The sequence below is a fragment of the Crocuta crocuta genome, unplaced genomic scaffold, assembly GCF_008692635.1.
Source record: "Crocuta crocuta isolate KB4526 unplaced genomic scaffold, BGI_CrCroc_1.0 scaffold125, whole genome shotgun sequence".
Taxonomy (NCBI): domain Eukaryota; kingdom Metazoa; phylum Chordata; class Mammalia; order Carnivora; family Hyaenidae; genus Crocuta; species Crocuta crocuta.
Window position 1 is genome coordinate 5,279,756 of NW_027531143.1, and position 19,242 is coordinate 5,298,997.

At 34.5% G+C, this 19,242-nt stretch overlaps 1 protein-coding gene across 7 annotated transcripts in view; it reads left to right on the forward strand.

The window, feature by feature from the left end:
- Positions 1 to 19,242, forward strand: part of ADGRL2 (adhesion G protein-coupled receptor L2) — a 189,339-nt gene that overhangs the window by 131,826 nt on the left and 38,271 nt on the right. For 6 of the 7 annotated variants that reach the window (XM_077771027.1, XM_077771030.1, XM_077771032.1 and 3 more), the window contains exons 4-8: positions 1,429 to 1,538; positions 7,872 to 8,672; positions 15,896 to 16,189; positions 16,738 to 16,841; positions 17,708 to 17,893. In XM_077771027.1, the coding sequence (XP_077627153.1) occupies positions 1,429 to 1,538; positions 7,872 to 8,672; positions 15,896 to 16,189; positions 16,738 to 16,841; positions 17,708 to 17,893 (1,495 nt within the window). Of the gene's footprint in view, positions 1 to 1,428; positions 1,539 to 7,871; positions 8,673 to 15,895; positions 16,190 to 16,737; positions 16,842 to 17,707; positions 17,894 to 18,733; positions 18,773 to 19,242 lie in introns of all 7 variants that reach the window. The other variant, XM_077771033.1, reaches the window with a different exon arrangement.

Sequence of the window (19,242 nt, forward strand, 5' to 3'; positions counted from 1 at the left end):
ATTAATTGTAGTAAAAATTATCATTAGTTTAGTATCTGTACAAGTAATATTAAAGTTTGTGTAATCTTAAGACTGTTGTTTGAAGTTTATTATGTATACCTTGACCTATAAAATTTATCTGTTTGATCCTGTAGAATTTTTCCAGTCTTGCTGCTCTTCAAGGATGAATCCATCTGGTTTGAGTTGAAATGGCTCCAAGGTCCCTGACTTAACAAGCCTACCCCTTTTAATGCAGTTCTCCTTCTACTGTTAGTTGTTGTGCTAAAACAAACAAAAAACTGAGCTGCTTTTTCATTATTTGCCATTTTATAGTCCACTTATTTTATGCATTATAGAAAATCTGCTATTCATATTGTTAAATAAATTTTGTTATAATGCTCTTGTTCTGCTTGCTTGGCCTTCTTAATTTATGTACTATCAGAAAATATAATAAAACCATGCAAACATTACATTCTATTGAGTTGTAATCAAGTAAATTTTAAAGGGGAATAGTTCTTGCCTTTAGAAAGCTTCTAAAAAGAACATTTTGAGAAATTTATAGAACTTAAATAAGTATCATCTTGCCTGAAATTCCACCTTAATCCTAATAATCTCCATGAATTCACAACACAAAAATAAGAAAGCACTTCCAATGGTAATAAACAGGACATTCTAGATATCATGGTAGTGCCATTCTCTCTAATGTTTTATTTCAGAGACCATTAATTTAGGAGAATCTAGGTTCATAGTCATGCCATATTTATTATAACCACATTGTCCTCTATGAACATAGCAAGAGTAACTACAGCCTTAGTCACCATCTGTGCCAGGCACTGTGCTAACTGCATTAAATGTGTTCTATCATATATCAAGCCAGAGCACAGAAGTTGTGCTCTATGAACTTGGTATCTGGTATGGAAGAATGGAGAAAGTCCCTAGAATACAAAACTTACCACAAAACTGGATTTACAGAATAAACTTAAAAACCTGGCTCCTTCTTTGTTTCAGTATGTCCTCAAAACTTACTTTCAAGCAATTCAATTTATGACTCTGTTTCTGTTCATGGTATCATTTTCAATTGTTATTTTAATTTTTAAATGGGACAACTATATACTGTTAAGGTTTTTTTTTATAGTATATGTTGAATAGGCTAAAAATTCCAATTAAACGTATAATAGAATAATAGAGAGCTGTTGGTTGCTTTCTTTTTACGTTGAGTTAAAATTTAGTGTGGCCCATGAAATAGAAATATTACAGCATAAAGAAAATGGGATTTTTTTATAGCTCTTTATTTAATAATGTGGAGTAACCTAGTATCAGTTGATTTTTTTTTTGTTTCTTTTGGTACTACCTGCTTAAAGAAAATATGAATCAGTTCTATATTAGATTTCTTTATTAAAAACAAATAAATGATTATGTTACACAAGTATGATTTGTTTTGTTTTCCAGGTGCAACAATAGAACACAGTGTATAGTAGTTACTGGGTCAGATGTATTTCCTGATCCATGTCCTGGAACATACAAATATCTTGAAGTCCAATATGAATGTGTCCCTTACAGTAAGTACGAAGTTTGTAGTTTTCACTTTCTCCAGCATTCCTCGTTGATGCTGAAAGACTACACATGTGAAAGAAGCATATGTTTATGGCCTACAAGACCATTATGCATGCAGAGCACTAACAGACTCGGGCCTCCAATTAGCTTCATGAAGTGTGGAAGGAAGCCATAGTGTGATGCTGGCCAAGTGTCTGTCTGTGTTCTTAAGTGTTTGGGTTTTAAGACTAGTGTTTTTCCAGAAAACAAACTTGAATTAGCTATTCAGTAGGGCAGATAGAAATCTGTACTTTTGCCCAATACCAGTTGCTGACAAATTGGTTTGGCTCACAGTTTTCTAAAGAAGGAATTGACTTTGGTTTTAATCGTGAGCTACTTGAATGGCTACCTGCTGTCGTGGTAACTTCAGCGCCTGGTAAAAGCTACCATTGTAGTAACTGAGGCAAGTACTTTCTTTCCTTGTTTGTTTCCTTGTCCTTATAGGAGCATTTCTGTACCAAATTCAGTGTTGAAATCTTAACAGTAAATAAAATAGACATAACAAAACCTTGATTATACTTCTATTTTTAATTTGACAACATCCATTAGATCCTGTAGAGGGACATTTAAAATTCAGTTGGAAATTTCATAAGTAGTCTTTAGCTAATGCTCTAATTCTGTGTAGTTTTCCTCCTAATTTCAGAATTCATACTGCTAAATTGTATTCTGTACTTTTAGTAGAAAAAAGCATTTTAGACAACTTATAGTTTCAGTATACTACCTAATTTTCAGAGGCTAGTTTGTTTGATAGTGTTCTTGTCTTCTTTACTTTTTAAACTGGAAAAAAAAAGAGGTGTCCTGTCACCTTGATTCATAGGTATTTGAATTGAAAGTTCTTTAGCAGCAGTTTTATTGATTTGAGATAGTTTTGTACACTTCTCTCCTTAAAAAAAAAAAATAGATTTAAACTAAGTAATGAAATTGCTTTTTCCAGAACCTCAACAATTAGATCACTAGTTCTGATAGATTTATATGTCCAAACTATCAATATTTCTAAAACCAAAGGGCTGAATTCAGATGGATATAGAATGTCCAATATGGTAGTAATACATTCTTACACATCCTGTGAAGGCGCGGTCTCACTCTTCTCTGCCCACAGTTTTGATAAATTGGCTTTTTGTGGGTATCAGTTAAAGGCCAAACACAGATTATCTTTTCTTTTCATCCCCGCTCTGTGTTCCTGTGTTACTGTGAAATGGATGCTTTTTATGTTTTCAGTATTTTCTATACCATTTGTAGGATTGGAAGCCTACTGAGTGCACTGATCTCTATACCATTTCTCTTATGGCTTACATAATCATTCTCCTGTGCCACTAGAGGAACACTGTATTCTTTTGAGCTAACCAAAATTTTGTTCCGTAAAGTTGCTTTCATTTGAATTTATCATGGTTTCTGTCCTCAAATTAGAAAAGGAATACAGCATCCATTCCCAAACAGTGGAATCAGTCAGAGCTGCCAAGAATTGTCTTTCTGGAGCCAGTTCCTGTAACCTAGTCTATAGACCAAGAACAGTGTTAAGCAAATATTATTTTCAGAATCTTAAGTTATTTCTTGCGCTGTTTAAGAAAGGAAAATGTGGATGTCTTCTGGAACATCTAACTTTCAAAATTTTACTTTTTCAGTTCTCCAGAAGTATTGTATATTGTGCACTAAACTTGCAAATAGCTATGCTCAGAGAAGTATTTGTTCTTTATAGTTTTTATCCTTAAAAAAAAAAAAACCCAGTAATTAATTTGCTGTTACCTTTCTAGATGTTTGCACGAATCAGAAATAAGTCTGGCTTTTTTTTTCAAATTATTCCATGTGAACGAATAGAATTCTAATTCCTATATACTGTACAGTAGTGACACACTATAAATTTCATGATTTTCACTAATAATAAAATTTAATGCAAAATATCTTTATTTTTTTAATGTTTTATTTATTTCTGAAAGAGAGAGAGAGAGAGAGAGAGAGAGACAGCATGAGCAGGGGAGGGTCAGAGAGAGAGGGAGATACAGAATCTGAAACAGGCTCCAGGCTCTGAGCTGGCAGTCAGCACAGAGCCCGACGCAGGGCTCGAACTCACGAACTGTGAGATCATGACGTGAGCCAAAGTCGGATGCTTAACTGACTGCGCCACCCAGGCGCCCCGCAAAAGGTCTTTTTAGATTGTTTTCATCTTAGATAGGATTATGTTTTTCCTTACCTCTTTTCCCCATTTTCCTCTTCTTTTGTTTCTTTATGATTCTGTCTTAGCCATCTCTTACACTCTTATTTTTCACTTCTCCTTATTTTAATAGTGTTTTTGTACATTGTATCATCTGCATACCCCTTTTACACTTTATGTAGTTGATAAAAGTTGTCACTGTAATACATTTATTATATGTCATTTACCACCTGGCTTTATGCCAGTTTCTATCCAAACCAAATTCTCAAGGAGTTTACACATCCAAAACTATATCCTCCTATTTAAAAAAAATGTCCAGAAATTTCCCATGATTTTTGAAAATTTTATAATAAATTTACTCAACAGAGTTTATTAGAAATGATGTTGTTTGTTTTACTTTTTATTATGGACGGGCACATGTAATATTATATGTGACATTTATACCTGCCCAAGTAATGCCCGTGTCAAAAATGTGTATCCAGAGTATCCTATATCATTAGCAAAAATGTTAGTATTGAATATATGTGTGTGTAAAGGAAGTCCTAAGGATCTTGTAGGATAAAAGAGAATAATTATTAGACTTTCATATTTTACAGTCAAGATTTGGTCTCAGTTTTGTGCCTTCTTCAAATTACCATCAAATTATATAATTTATGTCATAATTTTAGCTATAAGTTTTCTTTATTGGGGGAATAACTATTGATTAAATATTTTTAGTGAATAAATGTGAGATTATTCAAAATGAAATAGTGTGTCACTTCAAGTACATAGTATGTAGGCTTAAGTTTGTTTGGGTCAATTTTGTGCCTTGCATATCCATGTACTCCTCCACATGTATTTATGTTTGGTCTATAGAATAGTAAATTTATTGTTATGAATTAATTCATACAGTCTTGTAAGAGAAGTTGCAATATACATTTGGCATGTGATGAAGAATGCTGATTTCATTAATTTTATTGTATTTTTATATTCTTCTGGGTTGATGGAGTTTTAGCTGGTTTGACAGATAACCTATCCGACCTTTTGAGTTTTCATAAAAATCATACTATAAAGACTTGTTTTCAATATCCATATATTATGTGATCCATCAGTCATCAAAAGTTTCTAAAATTATTTTTACATTTGGATGTTACTTCTGTTTTCATTAGAACTATAAATTATATACAATTTATATACATTTTATTCTCTAATATAAGTGATAATCAGTTAATGCACAAAGGAAGAATTCCCTATTTACTATTTTGCTAACTAAATGCACTGTCATTTTAGTGTATTACATAATAAAGCCTGGCCATTTTCAACTAATAGAAAACAAATATACTTTATAAATTCGTCATTGAACTTGTTTTAAGTTCTGTTCAAAATATGTAACATATTTTAAAATGTATTATTCCCATCCTTTACATTTACTTGACTTACTCAGTAAAATCATCCTTTCCTGAAAAAAAAAAATACAGCTGTATATAAATAAAGACTGAGAAGTCACAACACTAATTTCTCTTATCCTCATTTTCCTACCATGCCCTTCCATTACTGATTCTAAGCAAGTATAACATTGCTCTTCATTGAGGAGTAATTTTAGGACTAGTGGTTTATAAAAGAGAACTGTTTCATATCAGTAACACTGAACTTATTATTACCTGATATAGTCAGAATTACACATGATAGAGCAAGTATGTTTCCTGAAAGTGGTTAAATAGACCAAGTCGGATGGGAAGGTGGTAGCTTAATGCAGAAAGTTACATGCTATTCCTATGGCAAAAATATTTGTCTGATATTTCTCTCTAAGGTATTTCAGGAGGTCAGTATTTAATCTTGATGAATTATTATAATTTTTAAAAATTAATCAAGCTAAGACATCTTAATGAAATGTGCAACTACAGTATCTTTGAGTAATCAATTTGGAGATGGAGTATTAGCACACCCTAATGCATTTTAATAAGGAAAGAGGGAGAATCACAGACATTAATCTGATCACTTTATGAAATTCAGGCAACATACTTCAAAGCATACATACAGTCTAAAGTAGTGTTTTATGGATTGTTATTATTAGAATTCTATTTACCAGGAAGAATCTTATATAGCAACCTTCCTAACTGTATAATCCGTTTCTTTAGACTTCTTGGAGGGAGGATTTTTTCTCTAAAACTGTACTAATCAGGTTTGTTTTATGAAAGCATTTACCTTTTATGGGGTCTGTGGAGTCAAGGTATTTGCTTTGAATGCTCAGTATGATTGTTGCTGCATGCTAGCTTGCTTTCTGTGTAAATTGATGATGGTGGACGATGTCGTAATAAGCTAACCATAATTCTTTCTTCCTTTTTCTCCTTGCCTACTCTGCTTGCTTTTTCCTTGTATGTATTTTGCTTACTTTTTTAAAAAATAGACTTAATATTACAAGTTTGAGTTATGTGATATAGAGAATTTAATACGAATTTTACAATATACAAATATATAAATTTAAATAATATATTTACTAATTCTTAGTGGGGAAGAAAAGCACTATGTTACCCCACCCTTCAAAATCCTTATTGGGGTAGCAGGAGAGATTTATATATTCTGAAAAGGAGGCTTTTTTCTTATAATTAAGATGGAGTTTTTAGAAATGGAAGATAATAAAAAATTGAAATGTACTATCGTGCATAATTATATATATTTCTTAAAACATAAATATCTTTGAAAAGAATGTTAAAATAGAACTATATCAATATTCGTTAAATTTGACCCAAGCTCCAAAATTGAGTTATTTTTGTAAATATATTTTCCTGTTGTTACACTTAACCTGTTTTTATCAGTTTAATAATGAGTTCATATGATAGATGGGGATGATACACCTATGCATGCATTTGTGCCTGTAGCATACATATATAAAGTAAAACTTGGTAAAATTGCTGAGTGACTTGGAAAGGCAAGAGTATGTATACCATGCATTAGTGAAGAGTTTCATAATTTATTCAGGTACCCTAAGTGAAGCAACATGCCAACATATTTGTATTGCCTCCTTAATCTACTAAAGTGATTGATCCATGTTCTTTTATGTAACTGTAGAATCTTTCTCCTGCTAGGTTTTCCTGTTGTGTGTTTCTCTTTATCCAAAGTAGTACAACTCTTATTCTTCCTATATTTAGCATCTATTACGAATTCAGTCTTAGACTAATAGTCAACTTATTTTAATCTTTTTTCTTTTTTCCTTGCACTTTTTTTTTGTTTTTCTTCCGATGCTTAAAATAGAAGTGGAGCAAAAAGGTAAATAACGTATACAGTCTGAACCCCAGCTCCCTGTTATGTGCCTTATGGATGTTACCTCCTCCCTTCCCTCCCCCCCACAACACTCCTGACATTAAAATAATCAGCAGGATCTCATAAATGCACCTCATAAAGAAGTCAATTGTTTACAGTGAAATTATATGACTGCTAAATCTGGTGATGGGGTAAAAATTCTGAAGTCGGCGAGGGGGAGCTGCTCCTTTCTGTGTTTCTTTTTCTGACACCTTTGGATATTTTATTATTAACGTGTCATCTTGCCTGGCTTCCAGAACCCTCTCCATAGCATGCCATGGTTCCAGGGTCTCCTGGTTGTTTCATCTCTGCTTTCCTTGTATTTACTTTTCTCTGTTCCTAATTACATTTTCTGAATATTTATGTTTCTTCAATTGAAGAACCTTTTTTTTTTCAGTCTAACTTTATAAAAGTTCTGAATAAGCCTTCATATTGGGCTTTTGTTTTAGTTGCTTTATGTTGGTGTTTTGCTTTTGAGGGTTTATAAGTAGGCTGGGAGGGAGACTACAAAGCTGGGACTAAAAGTATTTTGTACACTGTTATGCACAAAGCGTTCAGTTTTATAGTATATATTGCCAAATCAAAAACTTGGAAACATAGCAAAAATGCACATTGTCAGCTCAGTTATGAATGATCTTAAAGCTTAGGTTTGCACTTATGAAAATAAACCCCAGCCACTTTGTATGCTAGTACATTGGTTATGGTAACTTGAAAAAAGAAACCTGGTATTTGTTTTAAGTATAAATTTTAGGGAAAATCGAATGTTAATAAACAATTTTTTTCTCTTTTGATTTATCATCATTAAAACTTGCAGTTGCCCATTTAATTTTTTAACTTGGTTTAATTGTTGTCTTTTCTCTGTGACTGTTAGTATTTGTGTGCCCTGGGACCTTGAAAGCAATTGTGGATTCACCATGTATATATGAAGCTGAACAAAAGGCAGGTGCTTGGTGCAAGGACCCTCTTCAGGCTGCCGATAAAATTTATTTCATGCCCTGGACTCCCTATCGTACTGATACTTTAATAGAATATGCTTCTTTAGAAGATTTCCAAAATAGTCGCCAAACAACAACATACAAACTTCCAAATCGAGTAGATGGTACTGGATTTGTGGTATATGATGGTGCTGTCTTCTTTAACAAAGAGAGAACAAGGAACATTGTGAAATTTGACTTGAGGACTAGAATTAAGAGTGGCGAGGCCATAATTAACTATGCCAACTATCATGATACCTCACCATATAGATGGGGAGGAAAGACTGATATCGACCTAGCAGTTGATGAAAACGGCTTATGGGTCATTTATGCCACTGAACAGAACAATGGAATGATAGTTATTAGCCAACTAAATCCATACACTCTTCGATTTGAAGCAACGTGGGAGACTGTGTATGACAAACGTGCGGCATCAAATGCTTTTATGATTTGCGGAGTCCTCTATGTGGTCAGGTCAGTTTATCAAGACAATGAGAGTGAAACAGGCAAGAATGCAATTGATTATATTTACAATACTCGACTGAACCGAGGAGAATATGTAGATGTTCCTTTCCCCAACCAATACCAGTATATTGCTGCAGTGGATTACAATCCTAGAGATAATCAACTCTACGTGTGGAACAATAACTTCATTTTACGATATTCTCTGGAGTTTGGTCCACCGGATCCTGCCCAAGGTAAGAATGTTTGCTTGCTAATGCTGATGTCTTCATGAATAGCTTCCTTTTAAAAGATTTAGAAGGGTTTTTTTTTTTTTCCCTGTCAGTTTTCTTCCCCTTTTCATGGTTAAAGCCCAAAGGAAAATGCTGTGGTATTTCATGTTGGCATATAGTGTGTACATTTTAGCCTTATTTTGGCCCATTTTCTTTCTTTGGATTTTTTCATTTAAATGTTGACTTCAAAAAATTGTAGCATCATTAGTTTAGTTTTTCATTGCTAAGAATATAATACTGGTTACAAACCTGTTAGCTTTGTGTTCTTTTTTTCCCTACCTGACTTCTGAATTGATTACAATCTATGTGCAGACCTTTTAACTTCTTGGCGCCAGTGGTTAAGGGAAATGTGTGTTAGGAAGTCCCAGGAGATTTGCCAGGCTTGATGTACAATGTCAGGCATAAGTGTTCTGAAGTTCTGGTATCTGCTGTCTGAGTAGGAAAGGGAATCATCCAATATCTTCCTAGTAGAATCACACATTTTTATCTACTGATAAATTAGTGATGGTTTTAAGTAAATATTTCTGTGACTTTAACTGTCACACATAGACTAAGCATTAAATGATCCCGTGGGAATTTATGAAGATGGATAAGCTAACATTTTCAATTTGTGTTCTCTTTAGGTACTTTATGGAGGATCCTTACTTTAGAAAGTAGTGTAAATTCTTTGGAAATATACGTTAGTTGATCAAGTATATTCAGTTCTGTGGAAAACAATTTTTGAGGGTAATTTAAATGAATATTTCATTAAAACCAGGTTACCTCATACTCATGATAAAAGTAACCAATTCATATACTATTATAAATCTTGCATTATGCCTTTTCTATTTGAAGAATAGTATTTGTATTTTAAAGCTGATTATTTCAATTTACTGAGTTAATGAGAATGTTCAAATTGTTGAGTCACAAATTTTAGGAGGCAGAGCTTTTTTTGGAAATTTGAGGTGATTAAATCAAGCTCTTCAACGAGGTGGAAAAGAAATTAGTATCTTTTTCTGTTAAAGCAGTGTATACACATCCACAGACTTAATAACATGTACCTGTTCATATTTTCAAGATATATCATGACTGAGTTCTAAATATTCTAATAGGGTCAAGACCATAAGAACAGAAGCCACAGCTTTTTGTAGTTGAAATTCTAATTTGAATCTTTCTAGTATATCAAAAATATGTGTTTTTTTGTTTAAAAAGTAAGAGAATGATAACATACTGACTTAATGCAAGGCCCATTAGTCTAATCCATGCATGTCTGGAATTATTTCACTTAAAGTTAAACTAGTAATGTCTATTGTTAAATTTTCAAAAACTACATCTTTAATGGCATAAAAATCTTTATTGATAATATCGTAGAATCATTCGCTTTTAAATTTAGACATATCTCTTTTCCCATTGGACCAGTAATTTGGAATGTTCCCTGTGTCTCAGCTGTCTAGTTACCATCTTTCCCCTGTATCCTATAGGTTTGTTGAAGGCAAACTTCTGAAATTGACAAAATTTGACATTGTCTATTTTTTCTAACCTTTGTTACTCTCACGGCAGTTCCATTTGTTTTGGGCAGTAATATATCTCTTCCCCTCTATTAGGAAAAAGAGAAATAAATACTTTTAGAAATGCAAATTCATAATCCGGCAACAACTAAAGGAATATGAATAAATTGAGTACAGGTTCAGTTCAACAAAGAATCATTGCCCCGTCTACTGGTCACAAAGTATTTCATGAATACAAGATGAGTAATAATGTCATTTTCCACATGTGGCTTATTTTCTGGTAAATAATTTGATCCATTTGAGATGAAAACAGCTATCATAATTTAGATAGTTTTGAAAAGAGTGGTTGTCCTCTTTGAAAATGAGAAACTTGGACATATTTGGTAGTTGTGTTCCTATAACTGTACTTTGTTATCCAGTGTATTTAGGCATCTTAAATACTACCAGAAAGTGAAAATTCATATTGAACTCTTATTAAGCCCTCAGTGGTAAAAAAAAAAAAAAAAAAAAGTTTTATATGACCTAAATTTCTCTTGCTGCTGTTGAAACCATATTATATTCTCTTCTCTCTCCCTTATAATTTATCTTCATGTGCTTTTAGAGACTGCAGTCTCTCTCATCCAAGATGTGTGCTGATATCTATATGCATGCAGATGGGGCCTTGCAGAACTATTCTGGCCCATCAATTTAGGTCAAATTAATAAGCCACTGTCAGCTTTTAAGAAGCAAATCCACAAAACTGATAGGACAGAGCAGTCAGAGAATTCAGGTCTTCACCTGTCATAAAGCAGTGATTGACTGGTTTGGCTATAATTTAAAGTCTTACATACTGGCTTTGCTGTCATGTATGTTACCAAGGTATATATACATTAGCACATAAAATGGTAAAATTACCATTCCTTTCGTTTTTTGTTGTGGACTGTTTCATAGTGTATTAGCGTCAATACTTTTTCCCATTTATAAAACCCAAGCCTTTTTATTCCTAACAGGGCAAGTATATTTTTTCCTTACCCTAATCATGGTTTTCAAATACATCTTGTTTTTCCTTTGAATTTTTAGCCTTACATGATCTCTGTATAGTTCATTCACTCCATTTCTCTAAACTAGGTCTGTTTTTCCTTGTACCTTCTCCCTTTCTAGAGTGGGCTTCGGAAAAACGTTTTCAGTCTTTTTTTATAATGTCTTTTATGTTTCTTCATCCGACTTGCTTTATATTTACTTTGTCTGCAAATTTGATATTCCAAATATTATTGAAAAAATATTGTGTCTTGGGTTTTGAAAGTTCCTGAATGTTTGTCTTAGAGTAATTATGAAGTATGACACTTGTTTTTTTTAATTTGTTTAATGTTTTATTTATTTCTGAGAGAGAGAGAGAGAGAGAGAGTGACAGCGGGAGCAGAGGAGGGGGAGAGAGAGAGGGAGACAAAGAATCCGAAGACAGGCTCCAGCCTCTGAGCTGTCAGCACAGAGCCGGACGCGGGGCTCGAACCCACGAACCATGATATTATCATGACCTGAGCCGAAGTTGGACCTTAACTGACTGAGCCACCCAGGTGCCCTTGAAGCATGATACTTCAATAATAGCAGAAAAAAAATTTATTAAGAGAACTGGTTAGGTTTATTTATTTAGAAAGTGTCTAGCTCAGAATCCATATTTCTTGAAACATCTTTCCATTAATCATTATTGCTCAATAAAAGGTGATCATTACTTTTAGACATTGAATAAAAGTAAATTTAATGAATACACAGTTTTGGGGCACCTGGGTGGCTCAGTCGGTTAAGCGTCCGACTTCGGCTCAGGTCATGATCTCTTGGTTCGTGGGTTCGAGCCCCGCATCGGGCTCTGTGCTGACTGCCATCTCAGAGCCTGGACCCTGTTTCAAATTCTGTTTCTTCCTCTCTCTGACCCTCCCCTGTTCATGCTGTCTCTCTCTCTTTCTCTCGGAAATAAATAAAACATAAAAAAAAAAAAATAAGGCATACACAGTTTTGCTTTTCCAGGCTATGGACTCACTGTAATAACTGGAGTTCATTGAGTGAACAGTGAGTGAGTTCTTGGACCTGGATGAGGAAAGTGCAACCCTTAGCATAAATAGTAAACTGCAGTTATTAAACACCATCATAGTAAACATAGATGCATTCTATATGTGTTTGTTGAAATTTTCATCAGTAGTTCTTAAATGTGTTCATTAGCATTTTCTTAGCACTGTTCCTACGTCTCTGTACTCATGATAAGGGTAGGCAGAATGCTGGGTCATTTAATCCAGGTGTTTGACACAACACCCTGGTAACTCTGGGGCAGACCTTTGTAAAGTAAGACTAGATTTGAGAGAAAATTCTATTGTGGGTTGTATTTTCTGTTACCATTTATAGGATACTCTTGGGTATTGAATCTTTTGCCATGTAAGTTTCATTATGAAACTTTTAATCATTTGTTGCTCTAGTGTTTTATGTTATCTTTCCACATGTTGTCTTGTTTTAGAGATTTACACAGAAAAGACTCAGGTAAATGCTCTAAAATAAGGGCAAAATGTTTTGGGGGATGCCATACTTCTCCAGAGTCTATGAGAATCTTTTATGTAGAAAAGTAAGATCATAACATTTCAGAATATAGGTGACCCTAAACAAATTGCCTAACCTTCTCCATGCCTCAAGTTCCTCATCTGTAAAAGGAAGATAACCATAGTGCCTACTTCACAAGGTTGTGGCAAGGATTGAATAAGATGATCCGATGATCCATGAACAGTGATTAGCATAGCATCTGGTACATAAATGCTGAATCAATGTAGGCTTTTATCATTATCAGACGCCCTGTTGGGACCTGTCTTCACTTCTGGAAGAAATACTAATTTTTATAAATGACCTCTGCATTTATAACTTTGTCATTAGAAAAAATTGCTTTCCTTAAAGGTGCTAAACTTCAGCTTTGCAAATTTCTGGAGATTCTAATAGTCTTTATGAAGGGTTTAATCTTGGCACATACAAGTTTACTTTTGTGTTTGTCCCAGTATTTCATTGATTTATCTTTGAAGAATGTGTTGATTCCCTCTAAACTTTTGATGAACAAAAGGTGAAAATGTATGAAATTTATTCTCAAAAACACATTGCGTGTTGCATGAAATGCTGTGCACTTACTAGAGGTCATTTTAGTACCTACCTTGACTCAGTTTTTATGGATCTTTCCCGAATGCTTAGCTAACGGATCACTAATTGCAGTATTGTTAATACATACTTCAGTGATTAACTATGTACTAATTAATGCAGTGTCAAGAGATAACATAAGATGGTGTGCACAAAACCATTTTGCTCTGCCCTTTTCTTTTTGCTCTGATTCCCCACTACTCTTTAAGATTTGATTCAGAGGCCATCATTTGACACTTCTGTGAAAGATTGTGATGCTTTTGACAAATGTTAATTGAGAAAGCACTGAAAGCCTGGCTGCATTGTAATCAAAAGAAAATTACAGAGGTTTAACAAGATGTCAGGCAAGTGCTTTACAGAAAAAGATAGACAGGTTTGAATAGGTTTCTGCAGCAGCTGGCTAGACGTGATGTTTGACTAATGTACACAGGCATCTCTCATATGGTCAATAAATTATGCCCTGGAAATAAAACACATGATTAAGAAGTTTCTCTAGAGATAGAAGGAAAAAAGATGTAGAGAGTGTGCAGTATGCATTTATTCACAACAAGAAGTTCCTCACTCCTAAAGAACTAAAACGAATGTACACTACTTTTTGTAATAAACTTAGGGTACTCTGTCAGTAATGGCAGGATTATATAATGTCAGTAATGGCAGGATTATATGAACAACTATTTATGGACCGCAGCTTAAAATAGTAAACATATTAGTGATTATATAAACTTGTTTTCTAAGTTCTAAAGTTCTGGTTTGTTTGTTACAGTATAGAAAAAGCATAAAATAAGTTAATGTTTTATAAGAGTATTTGAAAAATAGTTATTTTTAATTTGCTGTACTCGAATCTGTTACATTTACAGCATCGTGTGGATAAGGTTTTAAAAGCCAGTAATCTAACATAGCAATGAGAAACAGTGAAATCTGGCCATGTGTAGCAACATGGATGGACCTTGAGGGTGTTATGCTTAGCGAAATAAGTCAGGCAGAGAAGGACAAATATCATATGTTTGCACGTATAGGAGGATTAGGAGGAACTTAACTGAGGACCATGGGGGAAAAGAAGGGGGGAAATGGTGGGGGAAAGGGAGAGAAGCAAGCCATGAGAGACTCTTGAATCCTGACAGACAAACTGAGGACTGATGGATGTGGGGGGCCGGGGGGAGATGGGCATGGAGGAGGGGACTTGTGGGGATGAGCACTGGGTATTATATGGAAACCAACTTGACAATAAACTATTTGTAAGAAAAATAAATAAATAAATAAAAGCCAGTAATCTAGAAGTGTTGATAAAACTTTAGTGTAATCACCTAATAGATTTTATTTTTATTTTAATCAATGTTTATTTATTTTTGAGAGAGAGGGAGACAGAGCACGAGTAGGGGAGGGGCAGAGTGAGAGGCAGACACAGAATCCAAAGCAGACTCCAGGCTCTGAGCTGTAAGCACAGAGCCCGACAGTGGGCTCGAACTCACAGATGGGGAGATCATGCCCTGAGCTGAAGTCGGATGCTTAACTGACTGAGCCACCCAGCCGCCCCCTAATAGATTTTAAATGATAGCATTAAAGTTTTACTAACAGAATTTTAGTCGTTTAAACTAATTAAATGGTAGTTAATGAAGGAAACATGAAGCTCCATTATTTTTTTCTAACCTGGTGAATTTAACAGTTTGAAAGTAATGCTAGATGTCAACCTTTTAAAATAATGTCTTTTTAAATTTATATTTTAAAATGTGTATCTGTAGTTCCATTTATATTGTTTGTTAAACTCAGTAAGATGATGTAGGGTTGTTTTCAAATTAGGCATGTTTTGATCTGTTACCCTGATAAGAGATTGCATTATAACCTGTGACCAGAATAGTTGCTTTTTCTACCTACATTTTCAAATGTAAATATGCCTAATGAAGCCTCAGATGTTTCCTCACTAACACAGCACAAGCATGCCAAGCTTATCTTCTGTTTGGATCTAATCAGGCATGCTCAAAAATCTCTCAAGCAAGAATGGCTGCTGGGTGCAAAGATGTCACAGTATTTATTTTCCTGCAAGATGTAGAGTGGGTGACTTTAAATTTTTTATTGTCTTAATTATATGTAATTGTCAGGTTTTTATTGATACTTTGATTACTTATAGGGTATCGATTTATATAAAATTTTTCTATATTGTTTTGTGGTAACATATAATATATTTGGTATAGACACTGCAGCTTTATTTAAGACTGACCTTCAGTTTCTGTTGGATGATAAGCCATGAAATATACTTAAATTGTATTATCAAACATTTCACTGAGACATAGATGTAACACAATTAGAGTCATACAAACAAATCTGTAGTAAAGCCTACACGGCCATCACTTAGCCAACAGTACAAATAAATTGAAATAAACCAATGGATTTATTCTTTCTCCAGCCTTCCTGGCCTTCTCACTAACTCTCATTCCGTTGGACTTGGGGTAGTTGGATGGGAGGGATTTTGTGTTGTGTGTGCGCCTATACACGTTCCTGTGTGTGCCTGTATATGAGTGCAAGTGTGTGTTTGAGATTAACATACTCATCTTTTTTCCATAGTGCCTACCACAGCTGTGACAATAACTTCTTCAGCTGAGCTGTTCAAAACCACAGTACCAACCACAAGCACTACTTCACAGAAAGGCCCCATGAGCACAACCGTAGCTGGATCACAGGAAGGAAGCAAAGGGACAAAACCACCTCCAGCAGTTTCTACAACCAAAATTCCTCCTGTAACAAATATTTTTCCCCTGCCAGAGAGATTCTGCGAGGCATTAGACGCGAGGGGGATAAAGTGGCCTCAGACACAAAGGGGAATGATGGTTGAACGACCATGTCCCAAGGGAACAAGAGGTATTTCTTGTAAAATGCCAAACATATATTTTTAAATTTAGTAAGTTCGTTCTGAATTACCACTGAAGCGATTTTCAAGGAAAGAAAGACATTTATGATAGCTATCTTTGTTATTATTTTTGTTAGCTTTGGTGGTACAGTATCTGTAGACAACTTAAAGGTTCATAAACTTCCAAAGTTATTTAAGGTCAGGCTGTGAATTACCTCTCCCTCTTAAAGACCTAGGTCAAGCGTGACGTTTTTTGCCCATAGACTCCATTGAGGCTTCTTACAGCTGCCTTTCTCATTACGAGTATCATTTTGGACGAGTCCCAAGAAAATCAAGGGCTTTTTGTTTGTTTGCTGTAAATGTCTGATATTTCAATGCTGACTTTGTATTTACTGTTTATAATCTGCATTATACCCTACTTTTTGTCAGTTATTATCAACCACTTCCATTAGCGTTTATTCAAAATTTAACATTCAGAGTAGTATCATCCTAGCTGAGTTCCCGAATGCATGCAGAAAAATGGTTTCAATTTCACTGTTGTTTTCTACATCTGTTGTAGGAACTGCCTCCTATCTCTGCATGGTTTCCACTGGAACATGGAACCCTAAGGGCCCCGATCTTAGCAACTGTACCTCACACTGGGTAAATCAGCTGGCTCAGAAGGTTGGTTGGAACCTTTTAATATGATACACATTGGTGATTAAGGGCTTTAACGTCTAACATAAATAATTTAGCTCTGTATGTTAAAACCAGCTTCATTGCTCTTTGTTCAGTATAAAAATAAAAAATTATGCATAGTTTTGTCTGTAAACTATTTGTTCAAAGTTACATATGTTTGGGGGCATGCTGTTTTCTATGTTAAGCTTTTTAATGAATACATACTTGGTTAATTTCATTCATATTTAGTTTATTTTGTTTCTTTTGATGTTTGTAAGACAAATAGTTCATTGGCCTAATAAATCAAATATCATTAAGTTTGCAACTGAATCCACAGAATGCAAGCAGATGTTTATATCACAGATGATTATAATAGAATAAGTAAAAACGACTTTACAAGACATTGGTAACTTTAGTATTACAGTGTAATGCAGTGACATTTCTGTTTCTCTTTCCTCATTTACCTTTCTGAAATGCAAGCAAGTGGTAGACAACACCCCCCAGTATCATAGTGATTGCATTCTGATTAAATTTCTGGATCATTGGAATAAACAAATAAGATTTTTAAATGGCTATGTAAAATTGTAGTAGGGAAATTGAGAGAGCGATCTAAAAGATTTTAACAAAAAGATTTCTAGTTTTCTTTCTTTTCATTTCTTTTAAAGATCTGGTTAAGTATTTCTTTTGTGTCTTGAGGATTTAAGAACCTTTAATAATCTGAAACCAAGAGAAAGTTATTGGTCTCAATTAGTTGCAGATTTCGACACATTTGCAACTATTTCTCTCACCACAACAAAGATACTCGGGAAAAGAACAAGAAGCCACACACAGAACAGGGAGTCATACTGAGATAATATAAATTGTCATTTCAGATCAGAAGTGGAGAAAACGCTGCTAGTCTTGCCAATGAACTGGCTAAACATACCAAAGGGCCGGTGTTTGCTGGAGATGTGAGTTCTTCTGTGAGATTGATGGAGCAGTTGGTGGACATTCTTGATGCACAGCTGCAGGAACTGAAACCGAGTGAAAAGGATTCTGCTGGACGGAGTTATAACAAGGTAGGTAGGAATTTCCTGTTATCAAGTCAGACATTTTATATGGCAGCTCTTGATTCTCCTCGGGTGGGACTGCCAGACCTCTGCCCTCCACCCTTGACATATACTTAGACACAAAATTTCTAATTTGGCTGGTTCCTCAAGAGAGAATTACAGTTGAGAAAGGAGCAACATGACCCTCCCCCCCAAAAAAAGAAAGTTAAATATCTGAAGGAGATTTTAGTCGGTGGCAAACATTGCCTGATTGTGGTCAGTACTCCCACTTATGAATGCATTCTCTGCCCTTGGAGAGATTATGTGTTAAACATCGCATACATTCTACTCGCTAATATGTGCAACTCTTACGGTCGCAGCAAAATTGTACCACATAGAGGAATGTTAGCCACTGTAATATTGTTTTCAAATTGCAGGTTTGGGGAGAAGGACAGGTTTCCCTCTCTAAGAGGATAATGTATTAGTACTCTTAATCTTTTCCAATCTAACAAAAATTTGGTAGCTATTTTAACCAGACTATGAAATAAGCATATGGGAGTCATATTAAGCCAAAATCCGTGGCTAATAAGGATTTATAGGGTTAAAAAATAGACATTTTTGTTTCTTTTAACCACATATTTTGGCTCTAGTTTTATCACAGTACTTTGGATTAGCGTACTTAATAAAATGCAGCTATAAACTATAAATATGCAGTTTGGCAGGCAGTGGAAACTCACAAAAATCCAGAGGACTGCCGTGCATAATAAACTTTGAGCTCAGGAACACACGCCTAAGTTTTGAGGATTTCTTTTTTCCTCATTTTCGACAGGTAAAATCTAACCTCTGATTTTCTTTTCTTTTACTAAAAAGCTCCAAAAACGAGAGAAGACATGCAGGGCTTACCTTAAGGTATCTCTCCTGTGCTGTCACCCTGCTTTCTCCCTTCTTCAGCTACCTGCCACGCTTTCTCATCTTGCTGCATGATCCAATGTATTTCAGTCTTTGATAATTATATAATGTGCCCCATATCAGCTGTACAAATGTTGGCTTTGCTCAGGTATATTACTCTCAGAATAAGCAAATAATTTACTTTTACAATTTTTGCTCTTTCTTCATTTATCCAAACATGCAAGAATTTTAATGAAATATCCTCTGAATTGGAAAGTAATCATCTAGTCTCTTTGTTTCCTGTTGTCATCTCTGTGGATTCAAAAACAACTTGAGTAAAACAGCTATGATATATTCTTGGCAGTTTATCATATCAAAGACTGTAGAGTCATAATGTATGTGCATGAAAAAGTCACTGCTTTCTTATCTCTGTGGTGTACTCTTAAATTAAAAAAAAAAAAAAAAAAAAGGCTTTTTCCTGAAAATTTTTA